At 46.4% G+C, this 18329-nt stretch overlaps 1 protein-coding gene across 13 annotated transcripts in view; it reads right to left on the bottom strand.

The window, feature by feature from the left end:
* The window catches only part of SNED1 (sushi, nidogen and EGF like domains 1), a 94183-nt gene that overhangs the window by 31069 nt on the left and 44785 nt on the right, over nucleotides 1-18329 (bottom strand). For 10 of the 13 annotated variants that reach the window (XR_008677570.2, XR_010129735.1, XM_055379989.2 and 7 more), the window contains 8 exons: nucleotides 12150-12275; nucleotides 11824-11928; nucleotides 11455-11568; nucleotides 10657-10773; nucleotides 8729-8845; nucleotides 8431-8547; nucleotides 8120-8233; nucleotides 7479-7652 (listed from right to left, as the gene is read on the bottom strand). Coding sequence is in view for 11 of the 13 variants with exons in the window: in XM_055379989.2 (XP_055235964.1) it covers nucleotides 7479-7652; nucleotides 8120-8233; nucleotides 8431-8547; nucleotides 8729-8845; nucleotides 10657-10773; nucleotides 11455-11568; nucleotides 11824-11928; nucleotides 12150-12275 (984 nt within the window). In the remaining 2 variants the exon portion in view is untranslated. The remainder of the gene's footprint in view (nucleotides 1-7478; nucleotides 7653-8119; nucleotides 8234-8430; nucleotides 8548-8728; nucleotides 8846-10656; nucleotides 10774-11454; nucleotides 11569-11823; nucleotides 11929-12149; nucleotides 12276-18329) is intronic. The other 3 variants (XM_055379994.2, XM_063695359.1, XM_055379990.2) reach the window with 2 other exon arrangements.

Below are 18329 nucleotides of genomic sequence, written 5' to 3'. Positions count from 1 at the left end.
CTAATTTTTGTATTTTTAGTAGAGATGGGGTTTCACTATGTTGGCCAGGCTGGTCTCGAACTCCTGACTTCGTGATCCGCCTGCCTCAGCCTCCCAAAGTGCTGGGATTATAGGCATGAGCCATATGCCCGGCCCTGTATAGTTTTTTTTAAAAGAAACATTTAGGTCTTTAATCCACCTGGATTTAATTCCTGTGTATGAAAAATAGAGAACCAATATAATATTTTTCCAAGTACAAAACCATTTTATTCCAGCTCTCATGAGTATTTTCTCACATGCTTTTGTATTTCTTTCTTTTAGAAGTTTATAGTTACGGACGGGCGTGGTGGCTCGCGCCTGTAATCCAGCACTTTGGGAGCCCAAGGCGGGTGGATCACCAGAGGTCAGGAGTTCAAGACCAGCCTGGCCAACATGGTGAAACCCCGTCTCTATTAGGAATATAAAAATTAGCTGGGTATGGTGGTGAGTGCCTGTAATCCCAGCTACTTGGGAGACTGAGGCAGGAGAATCGCTTGAACCAGGGAGGCGGAGGTTGCAGTGAGCCGAGATTGTGCCACTGCACTCCAGCCTGGGCAAGAGTGAGGTTCTGTCTCAAAAAAAGAAAAGTTTATAGTTTTAGCTTGTACACTTATGTTTATAGTTCCTTTTACGCATTTAAAAATTTATCATGTTTTTGATGCTATTAATGTAACACTTTCATTTCAAAGTATTCACTGCTACAACAGGTTCTATATACTGACCCTGTATCCTGTGATCTAGCTGAATTCACTTGTTAGTTCTATAGCTTCTTTTGTAGAATTTCGTTAGGATTTTCTATGTATACAATCATGTTATCTCTAATGCTTTCTTCCTTTCCTTCCTTTTATTTCCTTTTCTTGTCATCTGGCACTGTCTAGGGCCTCCAGGAAAATGCTGGGAATACGTACTGAATGGACACCTTGCCTTGTATGGATTCCAGGTGGAGTCTTTCACCACTGAGTACACTGGTAGCTGAGGTTTTTCATGGATGTCCTTTATCAGGTTGAGGAAATTATCTTCTACTTTTAGTTTACTAAGAATTTTAAATAACAGTTGAATTTGTTAAATAATTTCCTGCATCTATTGAGATATATAGTTTTCTCTTTCATCTCCTAATATGATGAAGTACATTGATTGACATTAAATGTTAGACCAACCTGTGTCCTTGAGAAAAATCCCACTTGGTCATGATTGTATTATTCTTTTATATAGTACTGAGCTTGACTTAGTAATATTTTGTTTGGATTGTTGTGTCTACGTTCTTGAGAGATACCAGTCTGTAACTTCAAATTTTGTAGTGTCTGTGTCTGGTTTTGGTATCAAGGTGAGTTGAGAAGTTATCAAATAAGTTGGGTATCAGTTGAGTTTGGTATCAAATGAGAAGTGTTCTTCCCTCCTAGATTTTCTAAAAAATATGTAGCTCTTTCTAAAAGAGGTTGTACAAAGTTGGTATCATTCCTTTCTTAAACATTTGGTAGAATTCATCCGCGAAGCAATCTGACACAGCTGTTCTGAGGAAGGTTTTTAATTACGAATTAAGTGTAACAGATATAAGGCTGTATATGTTTTCTATTATTCTTCTGTCAGTTCTGGTAATTTGTCTTTCAGGGTATCCATTTCCCCTAAGTTGTCAGATACATTGGCCTAAAATTGCTCATAGGTGTTCTCTTGTCCTTTAAGTACTGGCAGGATCTTTAATGTTTAAAGGACTCCACTGTAAACACAAGGTAGGATCTCCTTTTCTATTTTGATCTTGCTAATTTCTCTCTTTTTTTCCTGATCAGTCTAGCTAGGGTTTATCAATGTTAATGATTTTTTTTTTTTTGAAACAGAGTCTTGCTGTGTCGCCCAGGCTGGAGCGCAGTGGTGCAATCTTGGCTCACTGCAGGCTCCGCCTCCCGGGTTCACACCATTCTCCTGCCTCAGCCTCCCGAGTAGCTGGGACTACAGGCGCCCGCCACCTCGCCCAGCTAATTTTTTGTATTTTTAGTAGAGATGGGGTTTCACCGTGTTAGCCAGGATGGTATCCATCTCCTGACCTCGTGATGTGCCCGTCTCGGCCTCCTAAAGTGCTGCGATTACAGGCATGAGCCACCGCGCCTGGCCCAATTTTAATGATCTTTTCAAGGAAACAGCTTTTGGTTTCATTGATCTTTCTCTGTATCTGTCTTTTTTATAATTACATTTTCTAATTGTTGGTTGCTGATACATAAGCACATAATTTTGTTGTAATCTATATCCACTAAACATGTTACATTAGGCTTTTCAAAGAATTAATTTTGGCTTGTCCTTTCTTTTGTATCTTGGATCTCTACTTCATTAATTATGGCTTTTACCTTTATTCCTCTTTCCTTCTACTTTTTTCAGCATCATTTCGTATTTTTTTTCCTAACTTCTGAAGTCAGACATTTAATTAATCAAGTTTGAAATTTTCTTCTAACATTGGTATTGTCAGTTTCTTAATTTTTGCTTTATATATATTGAGATTATTGTATTAGATGCTTGAATATTTATAATAATTGTATCTTCTTCGTGAACGGAACCAATTATCATTGAGAGACACCCTCTCATTCTTAATGATGCTTTTCGTCTTATAATCTTTTTTTCTGATAGTAATATAGCTAATACGCCAGCTTTATTTTGATTTGTATACACCTATTTTTTTCCTTTCACTTTCATTCTTTGTATAGTCTTATGTTTTAGGAATGTCTAAGAGTGCTAGCTTGTTTTATACCACATCTGGCAATCTCTCACCTGGAGAGTTAGTCCATTCATATTTGTATTTTTTCTATCATAATTCTTTCCAATCTTAATATTTGCCATGTTCTTCTGATTACTTTTTTCTCCTTTTGGATAGTGACCAGCCTTACCATGAAATCTGATAACTCTCCCTTCTCTTAACTGGGTTTATCTTATTATCTTATTATTATCTTACTTCTTTCAGAAAAGGACACTTTTTTTTGCTAAGCCTCTGAAGCTGTGTTTGTATGAGAATATATTTTTTTATGGTCTCACATTTGAATAACGATTTGACTGAATAAAGATTTTTAGGTATTAAGTTTATTTCTTAATTTTTAATTTTTTAGAGACAGGGTCTCGCTGTCACCCAGGCTGGAGGGCAGTGGCATGATCATAGCTCACTATAGCCTCCAATTCCTGGGCTCAAGTGATCCTCTCACCTCAGCCTCTTGAGTAGTTGGGACTATAGGAGCATGCTATTTTTTAATTTTTAAAGCTGGCTAATTTTTAAAGTTTTTTGTAGAGTTGGGGTCTTGCTATGTCGCCCAGACTGGTCTTGAACTGCTGGGCTCAAATGATCGTCTTGCCTTGGCCTCCCAAAGTGCTGGGATTATAGGTGTGAGCCACTGCGTATGGCCTATTTATATATATATATATTTTGAGATGGAGTTTTGCTCGTCGCCCAGGCTGGAGTGCAATGGCGCAATCTCGGCTCATTGCCAACGTCCGCCTCCCAGGTTCAAGCAATTCTACTGCTTCAGCCTCCTGAGTAGCTGAGATTACAGGTGCCTGCCACCATGCCCCGCTAATTTTTGTATTTTTAGTAGAGATGGGGTTTCACCATGTTGGCCAGGCTGGTCTCAAACTCCTGACCTCAGGTGATCCTCCCACCTTGGCCTCCCAAAGTGCTGGAATTACAGGTGTGAGCCACTGCACCCAACCTATTTCAATATTTATATTGTTTGGGATTTTCTGAGCTTTTTGAATTTGTGGGTTGATGTATTTCTTCGTTTTTAGAAAATGTCCAATTATTATCGCTTCAAATATTCTTTTGCCCATTGTGTCCTCTATTTCTGGGACTTCAATTATGTGCTTGTTTGCCTGTTTGATATTGTCCCACAGACCTCTGATGCTGTTTTTTAAAAAATTCACTTATTTGGCCCGGCACGGTGGCTCACGCGTGTAATCCCAGCACTTTGGGAGGCCGAGGCGGGTGGATCACAAGGTCAGGAGATCGAGACCATCCTGGCTAACACGGTGAAACCCTGTCTCTACTAAATATAAAAAAAAATTAGCCGGGCGTGGTGGCGGGCGCCTGTAGTCCCAGCTACTCGGGAGGCTGAGGCAGGAGAATGGCGTGAACCCAGGAGGCGGAGGTTGCGGTGAGCTGAGATCGTGCCACTGCACTCCAGCCTGGAAGACAGAGCGAGACTCTGTCTCCAGAAAAAAAAAAAAAAAAAAATTCACTTATTCAGAATTCCTAATGCATTTTTAAATTATTTTTTCTCTCTGATCTGCAGTTTAGATAACTTTGTTGTCCTGTCTTTGAGTTCTATGGTTTTTTTTTTCTTCCGCTGTATCCATTTTGTTGTATCCATTTTGTTAAGCCTATCCAATTTATTCATTTCAGCTGGGCACAGTGGTTCATGCCTGTAATCCCAGCAGCTTGGGAGGCAGAGGCAGGAGGATCTCTTGAGCTCAGGAGTTCAAGACCAACCTGGGCAACACCATGAGATCCTGTTTCTACAAAAATAAATAACAAATAAAACAATTTATTCATTTCGGATATATTTTCAGTTCTAGATTTTCTATTTTGTTACTTTTTTTCTCTGCTCAAATTTTCTATTCTCTCAATCATTCTGCCTCTCCTTTCCTTTTTCTTTAACATAAAGAAAATTTTTCATGGAATTTTAAAGTCTTTGTCTAAATTCCAACACTTGGGTGATCCGTAAGGTCTTTTTCTATTGATTGTTTCTTCTTTAGATTATGTGTCATAATTTCTTGCTTCTTAGACATAGTGCATATAAGAACAGTGGAAATCAAAGTAGAAAATTTCACACTAGGATGAATATACTGTATTCTCTACTAGGTAGCGAAGTTGAGTAGCTGACCTGTGATATCATTAGGAGTTGAGCTGGGTTGGGGCTAGAGCAGTTTTAAGTAGTTTCAGCTCAAGATTGGTTTTAAACGCTTGAGGATTTGAACAGGCCTCTCCCTCCAGGTGGACTTGGAATCTAATCCTTGTGAGACTATGAAATCTCTCTCTGCTTTACAGACCAGTCCCTGGCTTCTCATGCATTTGTAATGATCCTGTGGGTGAGACCTGGTAGGTGCTGAGAACTTACTCTCTGCATCTGTGGCTTCTCTTGATTTCAATCCATTGTGCTTGCCCCTGCAGCATGACAAATTTGGCTGGAGGATGACAGCAGCCAACAGCCTCAACTTCTCTGCATCCTCAACTCTTTAATAGGTGAAAAGATAGGATTTCATAGGCTTCATGATGTTCCTTTAACATTACAGTGACAGTGGTGGTATTCTGTGACTGTCTACACCCTAACCAAATGGATCTCTTCAGTATTTAAAAAAATTCACTGTCTTATATCTGATATTGCTGTTGAGAAGTTTGATGTCAAGCTGATTCTTGTTCCTTTGTACATGACCTGTTTTTCCCTCTGGAAGTTAAAACTTTTTCTGTTTGTCTAGGATATTCTCGTATTTTACTATAATGTGTCTGGTGTCTGTTTCCCCTTTGCTCCTGTCTGACGTTCTGTGGGCCCTTTTAATCTGCTGTTCATCTGGAACTCTGGGAATTTAACTCCCTAGCCACTTTTCCTTTACATTTTCATTTTCTCTTCTTCTTGGGCTCCGATTATCTCAGCTTTAGCACACCTTCTACCCTCTATGGCACCAATATTTTTTCTTTTTTTTTTTGGGACAGAGACTTACTCTATCACCCAAGTAGGAGTTCAGTGGCACGATCTCACCTCACTGCAACCTCTGCCTCCCAGGCTCAAGCGATTCTCCTGCCTCAGCCTCCCGAGTAGCTGGGATTACAGGCATGTGCCACCACACCCAGCTAGTTTTTGTATTTTAAGTAGGGACGGAGTTTCACTATGTTGGCCAGGCTGGTCTCAAACTCCTGACCTCAGGTGATCCACCTGCCTCGGCCTCCCAAAGTGCTGGGATTACAGGCGTGAGCCACCGCACCTGGCCCCAACATTTTCTTTTTTATTTATTTATCTTTCCCTGCTTCTTTCTGGAAAAGTTCTTCAAGCTGATCTTTCAACTCACTAACTTACTCTTCATCTGCATCCATTTATAAATTATGTCTGTTATTTCAACTATTATAGTTTTTAATCTGCTTATTCCCACTTTGTTTTTAAAAATAATTTATCGATCCTGTTTTGGACGGCCAATGCCATGTTTACTTTGTAAATTTGTCACGGTTATTTTATACCGTTAATCCATTTTCTTTTTTTGTATGAGGTGGGGTCTTGTGCTGCTACCCAGGCTGGAGTACAGTGGCAGGCTCATGGCTCACTGCAGCCTTGACCTCCCAGGTTCAAGTGATCTCCTTCCTCAGTCTCCCGAGTAGCTGGGACTACAGGCATGTGCCACCACGCTGGGCTAATTTTTAAATTTTTTTGTAGAGATGAGGTCTCCCTATGTTGCCCTTGCTGGTCTTGAACTCCTGTGTTAGTCTGTCTTCTGCACTTCTGCTTCCAATCATACATATTTTCTGGACTTTTATTATTGTTTTCTGAGGCAATCGTACTTTTCAGATGTCTCGATATCCTGGCTGGTTGCTCATATTCTCTGAGGATATCAGCTTCTCATCTGGCAACATATAGGTGGGGAAGTAGCATTGGGAGGGGGGTCATCTCCAAGACAGTCAGGAGCTCACCCTGGGGCTTGAAATCCCAGAAGGAAAGGAGGGATGCTTGAAGCCAGGTGTTCCCAGAATGCTTCGCCTGAGACCACGCAGGTTGGCCTTGGCTTTGCAGGGCATGTGGGGGACAGGGATGGGCTTATGTGCCCCACTCAAATCTGGGTGCTGTCACCCACTGTTCCTAAGCTTGTTTTAAAATCCTTGCTTCATAAAAACTAGCTCACATCGCACAGACTTTCTGATCGACAGTTTGGACTCCTCTGGCATAATGTGATGCACCTGCAGGGTGTTAATGGCCCTACTTCTCCAGGGGCTTCGGTCAGAGGAGGCCTTGTCTCTAGGCTGTGCACTCCCAGCTCCCAAGCCAGACAGGGGTGGGACCTTGGTGGCAATGCTCTCTGGAGCAGCACTCCTCAAATGCCTGCAGGGGGAAGGGGGATCTTGTTCTGATTCCACAAGTCTTCAAGGGGCCAGGAGTAAGAGGTAGGTCCTGAACCCGTATCTGGCTCTTTAGGACTCTGCTCCTGGGCTACCTCTTGGCCTCAGCTACTGCATCTGCAGAGTGGGTATTTGGGTGTTTGACCTCCTGCTCCGGGCTGCTCTGAGGACGGGGAAGCCTTTAGTGAATGCCCCAGAGCAAAGTTGACTGTGATCATCACCACTGTCACCCCAACGTCCACATTCACAGACAGGAGACTGAGGGGAACAGGGGCAGGACCAGGTCAGAGCTGGGCATCCAGGCTTGGGCCTGCAGCCCCTGTGCTCCTCCACATGGCCAGGATGAGGAGGGTGTGGGCCCCACCTGCCCCACCCCAAGGGCCCACGGAATCACCAAGGCACTGGGGAGGCTCACTCCAGACACCATGTGGCTGGCAGACCCGGATGCGGCTGGGGGCGCTCAGGCTGTAGCCACGGTCACATGCATACAGGGCCACCGCACCCAGCCGTGTGCCGTTGAAGCGCAGTGTGGCGTGCTTCACCTCTTCCGGGGGGCCACAGTCCACCTCTGCAAGGCACAGCAGCCTGTCTCGCACGGTCCTGTGCCTTCCTGGCCCCTCCCCACCGCCCTGCCTCTGCCCGACCCGACTGCAGGGCCCAGGGATGTCCTGCTCCCACACTGCCCTTCACCGGGGAAAGGTGCCTTGACTTCTGGGGCCTGGTTGTGGTGATACGTTTCCTTCTTCCCATTCCTGCCTTGCCCAGCTCTGCAGGGATTAGCAAGAAATCCCATGCTCCCCACTTGACCCCCCCCAGCCCTCTCACCTGCCTGGCACCAGCGTCCCATGTACCCTGCTTGGCCCCCAGGCCCTCTCACCTGCCTGGCACCGGCATCCCATGTACCCTGCTTGGCCCCCTGACCCTCTCACCTGCCTGGCACTGGTGTCCCATGTACCCTGCTTGACCCCCCTGACCCTCTCACCTGCCTGGCACTGGTGTCCCATGTACCCTGCTTGACCCCCCTGACCCTCTCACCTGCCTGGCACCGGCGTCCCATGTACCCTGCTTGGCAGTGGCAGAAGAAATCCGTGCCCCGGTCCTCGCAGGTGCCCCCATTCACACACGGGCTCCGGAAGCAGGGGGAGGGGGCTGCCAGAATGCAGGAAGGTCCTGGCCACTGTGTCTTCCCTGAAGGCTCGGGACTGCGTGGGGCATCCTGCCTCCTGCACCCAGCTCCAACTCCTGCGCCTCCAGGGCCTGGACCAGCCCTGCCCATGGGCCTGTTTTCACATCTGCAGAGAGGGTTCACCCCTGGCCGCCCTGGCCTGGCCTCCCACCCACCTTACCTATCTCGCAGTGCCGCCCGGAGAAGCCTGGGGGACAGTCACACTTGTATTTGCCAATGTAGTGGAAGCAGGTGCCGCCGTTGTGACAGGGGCCAGAGGCACACGAGTCTGGCTTCCCTGGAAACAGAAGCCAGGTCAAGGGTCACAGCCCACTGCCCCTCCCAGGTTCCCCAACATCCCAGAGCTGGGGCCTCTTCATGAGAAGCAGACCCACAGCTGGCAGGGAAGGTGCATCAGGGGCCCCAGCTCAGGGCTGGCCCGTTGTTCCTGCCCTCCCCCCTGCCCCTGGGGGCCGCACCGATCTCACAGTGCCTCCCAGTGAAGCGGTAGGGGCAGCTGCAGTGGTACTCGCCGCCCGCCTCCTTGCAAGTGCCCCCGTTCCGGCAGGGCCCTGAGCTGCACAGGTGTGGCCGGGCTGTGTGGAAGGACAGAGAGGCAGATGAACGAGGCCAGGCTGCTGGCCCCACAGAGCCACTATACCCTCCTGGCATCTCCTCAGTCCTCTGGTGCTGGTGGGGCCTTCTCGACGAAGCCCTGGGGCCTGGCCGCAGCAGGGGCCAAGCAGGTCCGCACACATGGTGGGGGCTGGGGTGGGGCTCACAGGCTGGAGACCCCAACTCAGTCACAGGTGGGCCCTTTGCTTGCCTGTCCTCTTTTCTGCCCAGGCTCTGGCAATGGCTGGGCCCTTCCTGTGGAGAACCGGCCCCAACACTGCAGCGGGCGCAGCACTCCCTCCCTCCTGCACGCGGGCATTCCCCATCTGACAGGAAGCAGCTGAGTCTCATCTGCCGTGACATCAGGGTCCCCAGCAGTCAATCTGGATTTCTGTGTGTTCTGTACCTGCATTGGCATTGCCACATTTTCCCTGGGTCCTAACAGTTCCTGGGCCCCCGAGGAGCTCAGACGGCCGGGCCTGTGCTTGAGGCAAGCACATATTTAAAGGTGTCTGCTAGACCAAGCACATCTTTCCCGCCACCTTGACAATCACACTGTCAAAGGGCCAGTGAGGAGCGCCGAATCCTTGGACCCCTGGGTGTTCTGAGTGGTGGGAGGGGCCTGCCCCACTGTGCTCGCTCCTCTCCCGCCAGCCATCCCACGCTGTAGGTCCAAGTTCTGGCTGCCCCACCCCTGAGGACAGCCATCCTTGTCCCTTCTGTACTCCCTCCGGGGTCAGAGGTGTCCACATTGGTGGCCTGTGTGCTCACGGAAGCTGGGATGCTGGGGGAGGGCTGTGCAGTTCCTGGGGCGGGCACAGAACCTTTGGGGCAGGGACACTGGGTACCAGCAGTCTGGCCTAGTGAGGAGATGTGGGCTCTGGTAGGACCCCCCCCTTGGGTACAGTGGACTTCATACCACTGGCAGGTGTGAGCTGGGGTAGGGCCAGAGTCAGCTCTGGGCAGGGCCCATGCAGGGCCTCAGGGTGGTCCTAGGAGTGTGTTGAGAGACAAAGACCTCGTCAGAGCTTGCAAAGAACCAAGCAGTTGGGGTCTTCTCTTTGGAAACCTGTTCTACTGCTGCTGCAGTGGTTGGGGGAGCCACGGGGTCCAGGGTTCAGACTTCAGGGTCTTTCCCTCAGGGACAAGGAACAGAGCAGGGGAGGGGCCATGGAAGGCTCCACACCAGTCCAGGCTGTGGGGGTGCCTGGGGCTGAGCCCTTGGAGAGGGTGCCAGGTCACTCTGTGGTCAGGCAGCCCCCTCTGGGCACTGACCACTGAGATGCTGAACAGGTCTGGGGGTGACTGATGGGAGTCCTGACTGTTGCTTCACACTGCACAGAAGGGACAGTCCTGGGTGGGGCCTGGCGGGGACAGCTACGCCTGCAGTGTGCTTACAGAAGGACACTTCTATTCTGAAGCGACTAAATGTAATAAAATTCGACATTTTCCATGCTGAATTAGATTGAGCAAAATCCTATGGAAATTTTAAAAATAAAATTTGATATAATGATTCTAAAATCTATTTGGAAAAATGCTGAGCAGGCAATGAAGCCTATTTTCAGAAGAGCAAGGTAATGACCAGCAGGCCTGGCACTGGTGCAGATCAGAACCATCCAAACAGTGAGGTGCTCACCTCTAAATACACAGAACAGAGCGGCACATCAGGCAAGGCTCTAGAAGAAGTCAGCAATTTGCGAAACAAGGAGAGGGACAGCAGAGAAGCAGGACGGCGGACCGCGGGCGCTCTCCAGGGTGCTGACGCCGGCCCGGACGCCCCTGCCCGCCATACCTTTCTCGCAGTGCTTGCCATGGAACCCGCGCGGGCACTCGCAGGTGTAGGAGTCGTCATGGGCATCGCAGGAGCCTCCGTTGAAGCAGGGGTCCGAGTCGCAGGGTGATGGCAGGGCTGGGGGCGGGGGGCAGAGGGTGGTCCTGGAGCTTATGCCGCATCTGTGCGGGCGGCAAGAGGCTGGCGGGCACCTTGCCTGCCAGGGTTACCCTGACATCCTGTCTGGAACCAAGGCCACTTAAAATACACTCTGTGGGCATCTTGATTCCTCAGAGTGGGCTCTAGGGCCCCTCCCTGGAATTTCTCTTTTTCTCGATTTTAGCAGAACTCACCCTTCCGTCTTCTACGAGGTAGGACTGAGCTGTGATACAGAAATGCCTTCCTGTCATCACTGCCAGCATCACATCATTATTCTCTATAACTATACATGATGCAAGTGATTAACCATCTCATCTATACACTAACAAACGTATAGTAGTGATACATTTCATTACACATGCCTAATTATGTATGCATTAAATATTTTAATAGCTTGTGTTGGGGCTTAGGTAAGATACCACATGGTGTTTGTATACTTGCAGAAGTGCTTTTCCACCTGTGAGCTTACTCCACTGGGGAAGAGGAGATGTCTAGCCCCATATTACAGGAAGGCTATTGAGAGAGGCTTCCCCAGGTGCCAGCTCTCCCGAGAGTCAGAAGGGAAGTAGCGACTCTGGCCTCTGCCTGCCTCACCCACCACTTTCTCCCTGGCTTCTGTCCGGGCCCCTGGCCCAGCAGGCTCGTCCCCGAGCTACTCACAGTGGCTGGCATTGTGGTCGGTGTGGCAGACGCAGAGGTAGCTCCCGCCGTGCTCCATGCAGTAGCCCCCATCTGGGCACTGTGTGTTCATGTTGCAGGGCATGGCTGTGATTTCTAGAGAGAAAGGAGGAAGCCCCATCCCATATTCCACATGTCTTCCAGCAGACCTCGAGTGCTTGTCAAGGATGGGGCTTCCCAAGACCCAGTGGCCCCAACAGGTTCAGGCACTCTTGTGGCCAGGCCCTCCTGGGTGGGGGTAGAACCAATGGTCGACAGTCTGGACCTATGGACCCCGGCCGAAGCCACCATTCATTTCCCGATTATGAGGGTGCTCAGGGACAGGGCAGGAAGGGTGCCCTGGGCACCTACCAAATTCACAGAGAAGCCCAAAGAATCCCGGGGGGCACTGGCAGAGGGTGGTGTTGGCGCCCAGGCATCTGCCTCCGTTGCGGCACTCACAGTCATCGGGGACTCCTGCCACGAAGAGAGGGAGGAGCCTCCCATGTGGGGGCGCAGAAAGATGGCACCCTCGCTCCAGACCCTGCCCTGCTCCTGGCCAACTCCCCATACAAATTGCAGTGGACGCGCACTCACACGTTTCTTTTCGGGGCGTTTCCTGCATGCACCCACAGGAAGGCCCTCCCTGGGTCTCCTGCCCCAGCCCTAAAACGGCAGCCCTTGCAGCCCAGACGCACTCTCCCTGCAGTCCAGGCCCATGAAGCCTTCGGGGCACTCGCACACGTAGCCCTGGTCCGCATCCACACAGGTGCCCCCATTGTGGCAAGGGGCCGAGAGGCAGGCGTCTGGCACTGGGTGGTCTCCTGCAAGAAAGACGGCAGTCACCAGCGGCCACGCAGGGAATGTGGGGAGAGTGGTCTCCCCGCCCAGCTCCAATGGCACCTTTGGGCTTTCACCTCTGTTCTCATTCCCAAGTGGAATTTAAGCCAGAAGCTTATTTCTGGAAATGGATTTGTAGCTGCGCTGCACCCCATGGAGCTCAGCATCTCCCAGCTCCTTCCTTGACAGAAGAAGCAGCACCAGAGAAACCACCCAGGATTGGACAGAACGAGAAGCACCAGAGAGACCACCCAGGATTGGACAGAACAAGAAGCACCAGAGAAGCCACCCAGGATTGGACAGAACAAGAAGCACCAGAGAAGCCACCCAGGATTGGACAGAACAAGAAGCACCAGAGAAGCCACCCAGGATTGGACAGAACAAGAAGCACCGGAGAGACCACCCAGGATTGGACAGAACAAGAAGCACCGGAGAAGCCACCCAGGATTGGACAGAACAAGAAGCACCGGAGAGACCACCCAGGATTGGACAGAACAAGAAGCACCGGAGAGACCACCCAGGATTGGACAGAACAAGAAGCACCGGAGAGACCACCCAGGATTGGACAGAAGAAGAAGCACCAGAGAAGCCACCCAGGATTGGACAGAACAAGAAGCACCAGAGAAGCCACCCAGGATTGGACAGAACAAAAAGCACCGGAGAGACCACCCAGGATTGGACAGAACAAAAAGTACCGGAGAGACCACCCAGGATTGGACAGAACAAGAAGCACCGGAGAGACCACCCAGGATTGGACAGAACAAGAAGCACCGGAGAAGCCACCCAGGATTGGACAGAACAAGAAGCACCGGAGAAGCCACCCAGGATTGGACAGAACAAGAAGCACCAGAGAAGCCACCCACGATTGGACAGAACAAGAAGCACCGGAGAAGCCACCCGGGAATGGACAGAACAAGAAACACCAGAGAGACCACTCAGGATTGGACAGAACAAGAAGCACCAGAGAAGCCACCCAGGATTGGACAGAACAAGAAGCACCGGAGAAGCCACCCAGGATTGGACAGAACAAGAAGCACCGGAGAAGCCACCCAGGATTGGACAGAACAAGAAGCACCGGAGAAGCCACCCAGGAATGGACAGAACAAGAAACACCAGAGAAACCACCCGGGAATGGACAGAACAAGAAACACCAGAGAGACCACCCGGGATTGGACAGAACAAGAAGCACCAGAGAGACCACCCAGGATTGGACAGAACAAGAAGCACCGGAGAGACCACCCAGGGGCCAGGGGCCTCCAAACGTTTCTGGTCAGGCATCTCTATCAGTGAAGTATTTGGGATTTTCCAGATATCTTTCTGCTGATCTCTAGTTTAATTTTGCTATGGTCAGAAAACACAATCCTTTTCAATGTATTGGGCCTTACTTATGGCTCACAATGTGGCCTATGATGGCCACGAGCACTTGAGAATAACGTGAGTGCTCTATAAATGCCAAGTAGGCCAAGCCCAAGTCTTCTCTAGCTTTACTGATTTCCTGTGTACATGTTCTATGAACCACCGAGAGGGGAGTGTCGAAATCTCCACCAATAATTATGGACCTATTTCTCTTTGCAGTTCAGTCAGCTTTTGCTTCATGTGAATAGGTGTTAATAGGTACAAGTATATCTAGAGTTATGTCTTCTGGATGAATTGACCCCTCTATCGTTATAAAAGGTCACTCCTAATTCCCAGCAGTATTCCCCATTCTAAAGTTTAATTTATTCGATATTAATATAGCCACTGCAGCATTATCTTGATTAGTTTACCTTACTTTTTTTTTTTTTTTTGACAGAGTCTCACTCTCTTGCCAGGCTGGAGTGCAGTGCAGTGGCACGATCTCGGCTCACTGCAACCTCCAACTCCCTGGGGTTCAAGTGATTCTCCTGCCTCAGCTTCCCGAGTAGCTGGGATTACAAGCACGCGCTACCACACCCAGCTAATTTTTGTATTTTTAGTAGAGATGGGGTTTCGCTATGTTGGCCAGGATGGTCTTGATCTCCTGACCTCGTGATCCGCCTGCCTTGGCCTCCCAAAGTGCTGGGATTACAGGGGTGAGCCACCACGCCAGCTACTTTTTGGTTTTTAAAAGATGTTCAGTTTCTTCATGTGCTTTCAAAATGTGTCTTTGTAAATTAGTATACAGTAAAATTGACTTTTGTTCACCACACCTCTATGAATTTTAACACATATATAGATTTGTTTAACCCCCACCACAGTCAGGATACAGAACATTCCATCTCCCTAAAAGACTTCTTTGGTCTATCTCTTCAGAGTCACAGAGTTCCTGTTACCCCTCAGTCCCTGGCAACTACTGATTTGTTCATCACTATAGTTTTGTTTTACGAAGAATGCCATTTAGTGGAACCATACAGGATATAATCTTTGAGACTGGCTTTTCACTCAGCATAATTCCCCTGAGATCCATCTAAGTTGTCGTATGTATCTATAATTGGTCCTTTTTATGACTGAGTAGTATTCCACCATACAGAGGTTCCACAATTTGTCTATCCATTCACCCAGTGAAGGGTATTTGGGTTTTGGGGTTTGCTGATTATAAATAGAAATAATATAAACATTTGTATATGGATTTGTGTGTAAACATAAGTTTTCATCTCTTTAGAGTTAATACAAGGAGTGGGATTGCTGGGTCATATTATAAGCATATACTTAACCTTATAAAAAACCTGCCAAACTGTTTTTAGAGTGGCTGAACCATTTTGCATTTCCACTAAAAATGTGTGAGAGTTCCAGTTGCTTTGTATCTACACCAGGTCAGTATTATTTTTTTTAGGCATTCTAATGAGTTTGTTGTGATTCCTCGTAGCGGCTTTTATTTGCATTTCACTAATGGCTGATATTAATGACAAGAGTATTTTTCCATCCGTTTATTCACCTCCATATATGTGTCTTTTGTGGCCAAGTATCCATTCAAGTCTTTTGTCCATTTTTAAAATTGGGTTGTTTGTTTTCTCACAGTTGAGATTTGAGAATTCTTGGTGTATTCTGATCACAAGTCCTTTGTTGGGTATGAGTTTTGCAAACGTTTTCTCCTGGTCTGTAGCTTGTCTTTTTATTCTTTTAACCATGTCTTTCACAAAGCAAAAGTTTTAAATTTTGATGAAGTCTAATTTATCTTTTTCTTTTTAATGAATCATGCTTTTGCTGTCTTATCTAAGAACACTTTGCTTAAGACCAGGTCATAAAGATTTTTTTTTGCCTATGTTTTCTTCTAAAAATCTTATAGTTTATGTTTTTCCATTTAGGTCTATGATCCATTTTGAGTTAATCTTTGTATAAGGTGTGAGGTTGAAGTTGAGGTTTTTTTTTATACATATAAGGATATCTAATTGTTTCAACCCCATTTGTTGAAAAGATTATCGTTTCTCCATTGGATTTAAATCTTTTTCAAAAATTAATTGGCTGTATTTGTTTGGGCTTAATTCTGAATTTCCTCTCCTGTTTCATTGATCCATGTGTCAGTCCCTTTGCCAACATCACACTGAATTGATCACTGTGGCTTTACAGTAAATCTTAATACTCAGTAGTGTGATTCCTCAAAATGTATTCTTCATCAAAATTGTTTTGGTTTTCTAAATTCTTTTTCTTGCCATATAAATTTTAGAAGCAGTTTGTCTACATTTACAAAAGATTCTGCTGAGACCTCTGTTGGAATCATGTTAAATCTATAAATCAATTTAGAGAGCACTGCCATATTTACTATGTTGAGTCTTCTAATCCATGAACATGGTATGTCTGTCCATTTACTTGATCTTGATTTCTTTCATCAGCACTTTGTAGTTTTTCAGCAGGCAAATTCTCTAATGTTTTAGTAGATTTATACTAAAGTCTTTCAATTTGAGAGGAGCTATTATAAATGGTATTGTCAATACAATTTAGATCAGATTACACAGATTCCTCCAACTTGGGGGAGCTCAGGAGTTCATAAGTAACTTTATGGAGTTGCTGTCCCAAGATTCACCCTCCAGTTTCCCCAGTACTTTCCAGTTTTCTGGGGCTACCTTTTTCAGTCCTCTGGCAAAAACGCTGCGGCTTTTATTTCCCTACCTTGCCACTTTTATAATGATGGCATTCATGGCTGGGACCAAGTAATGGGACGACAGACAAAGGGAAAAACAACAGGAAAGGGAAAAACAATACCCAACCCCTTTGAAACCACAGCACCTCCAACTGGAGAGGAAGGTTTCTTCCCTCGCAGTTTAAGGGCACTTGAGGATTCCCCAACTTCTGCACTGTCAGCCCTGCTTCTTAAGCTGGACTAGAGGGCTTCTCCTGGAGCACTCTTTCTGTCCATGTGGATGCTCACTTCTGGTTTTGAGGTGGCTTTGAGTCCTGGCTGGGGGGATACCAAAGCAAAAAACAAAAAATGGTAAACTCACCACTGGTTTGGTGGTACTTCGAAGCTTGGTCTTCTTCCCCAATCCACCTGCTACTATTTACTTTTCAGAGTCCTCTGACAGCTACTCCATGCATTCTGTCCAGGATTGTAGCTGTATTCAGTGGGGGAGAGACAGGGGTAGACTGTGCTTACTCTATCTTTCTCAGAACCAGAAACCCATTCTATTACTTTACAATTACCTGTGTCTTTATACTTAGAGTGGGTTCTTGCGATAGCATATAGTTGGGTATTGCTTTTCAATTCGACAATCTTTGCCTTTTAATTTGTATGTTTAATCATTTTACATTTTAATGTAACTACCAATATGACTAGACTGAACCTATCATCTTGCTATTGGCTTTTATTTGTCCCACTTCTTTCTTTTTTTCCTCTCTTCCTGCCTTCTGGATTGAGTATTTTTAGGATTCAATTTCTATCCCCACAATTGGTTTATTAGCTATAATTCTTTATTATTATTTTTCACTTGTTTTGGGTTTACAATGTATATCTTTTACTTACACAGCCTACCTTCAAACAGTATATACCACTTTATATAATATAGGGACCTTACAATATTATACTTCCATTTCTTCTTATCTTTTACATTGGAGTTGGTAAATTATAACCCACAGACCAAATCTTGCCTGCCATCAATTTTCAAAAGTACAGTTTTATTGGAACACAGCCATACCTATTCATTTACATATTGTCTATGGCTGGCTGCTTTCACATTACAATGGTAGAGTTGAATTGTGATAGAGACCACATGGCTCACAAAGCCAAAAGTATTTACTTTCTGGCCCTTTACAGAAAAAGTTTGCACAGCTTGGTTTATGTTATTGGAGTCATCTATTTTATTTCTGCATATGTTATAAGTTTTATTATTTTATTTTAAAATTTATCTTTAAAGGGATTAAAAAGTCTTCAACCCACATATTTATCATTTTTAACACTCTTCATTCTTTTGCGTAGATCCAGATTTTCCCTTGGTACCAGTTTTTTTTTGCTTCTGACTAAATAATTTCCTTTAACATTTTTTTGTAATGCAGGTATGCTGGTGATGAATGCTCTTCATTTTTGTTTGTGTAAAAAAGTCTTTATTTCAGCTTAACTTTTGAAATGTAGTTTTGCTGGTAATACAGTACACTAGGTTGATGGTTTTTTCTTTCAGTACTTTGAAGGTGTTACTCCAGTGTCTCCTGGCTTGCATTGTTTTTGATGAGAAGTCTGTTTCATTCTTGTTTCTCTGTATGTAATGTGGCTTTTTCCTCTGTCTGTTTTTGAGGGTTTTTATCATTAGTTTTCAGCAATTTGATTATGGTATGGATTTGCGTGGTTTTCTTCATGCTTTTCTTGGAAATGTGGGTTTTAGTTTTCATCAAATGTGGAAAATGTTTGGGTATTATTTCTTCACATACTTTTTCTATAACACTCCTTTCCACACCCATCTCCATCCTCCTTCACAGACTCCAAATACGTGGATCCCAGGCTGCTTGATACTGTTCTCCATCCTCCTTTGCAGACTCCAGATACGTGGATCCCAGGCTGCTTGATACTGTTCTCCATCCTCCTTCGCAGACTCCAGATACGTGGATCCCAGGCTGCTTGATACTGTTCTCCATCCTCCTTCGCAGACTCCAGA

Source organism: Gorilla gorilla, chromosome 11, assembly GCF_029281585.2.
Source record: "Gorilla gorilla gorilla isolate KB3781 chromosome 11, NHGRI_mGorGor1-v2.1_pri, whole genome shotgun sequence".
Classification (NCBI taxonomy): Eukaryota; Metazoa; Chordata; class Mammalia; order Primates; family Hominidae; genus Gorilla; species Gorilla gorilla.
This window is presented reverse-complemented; position numbering and strand designations above follow the sequence as displayed.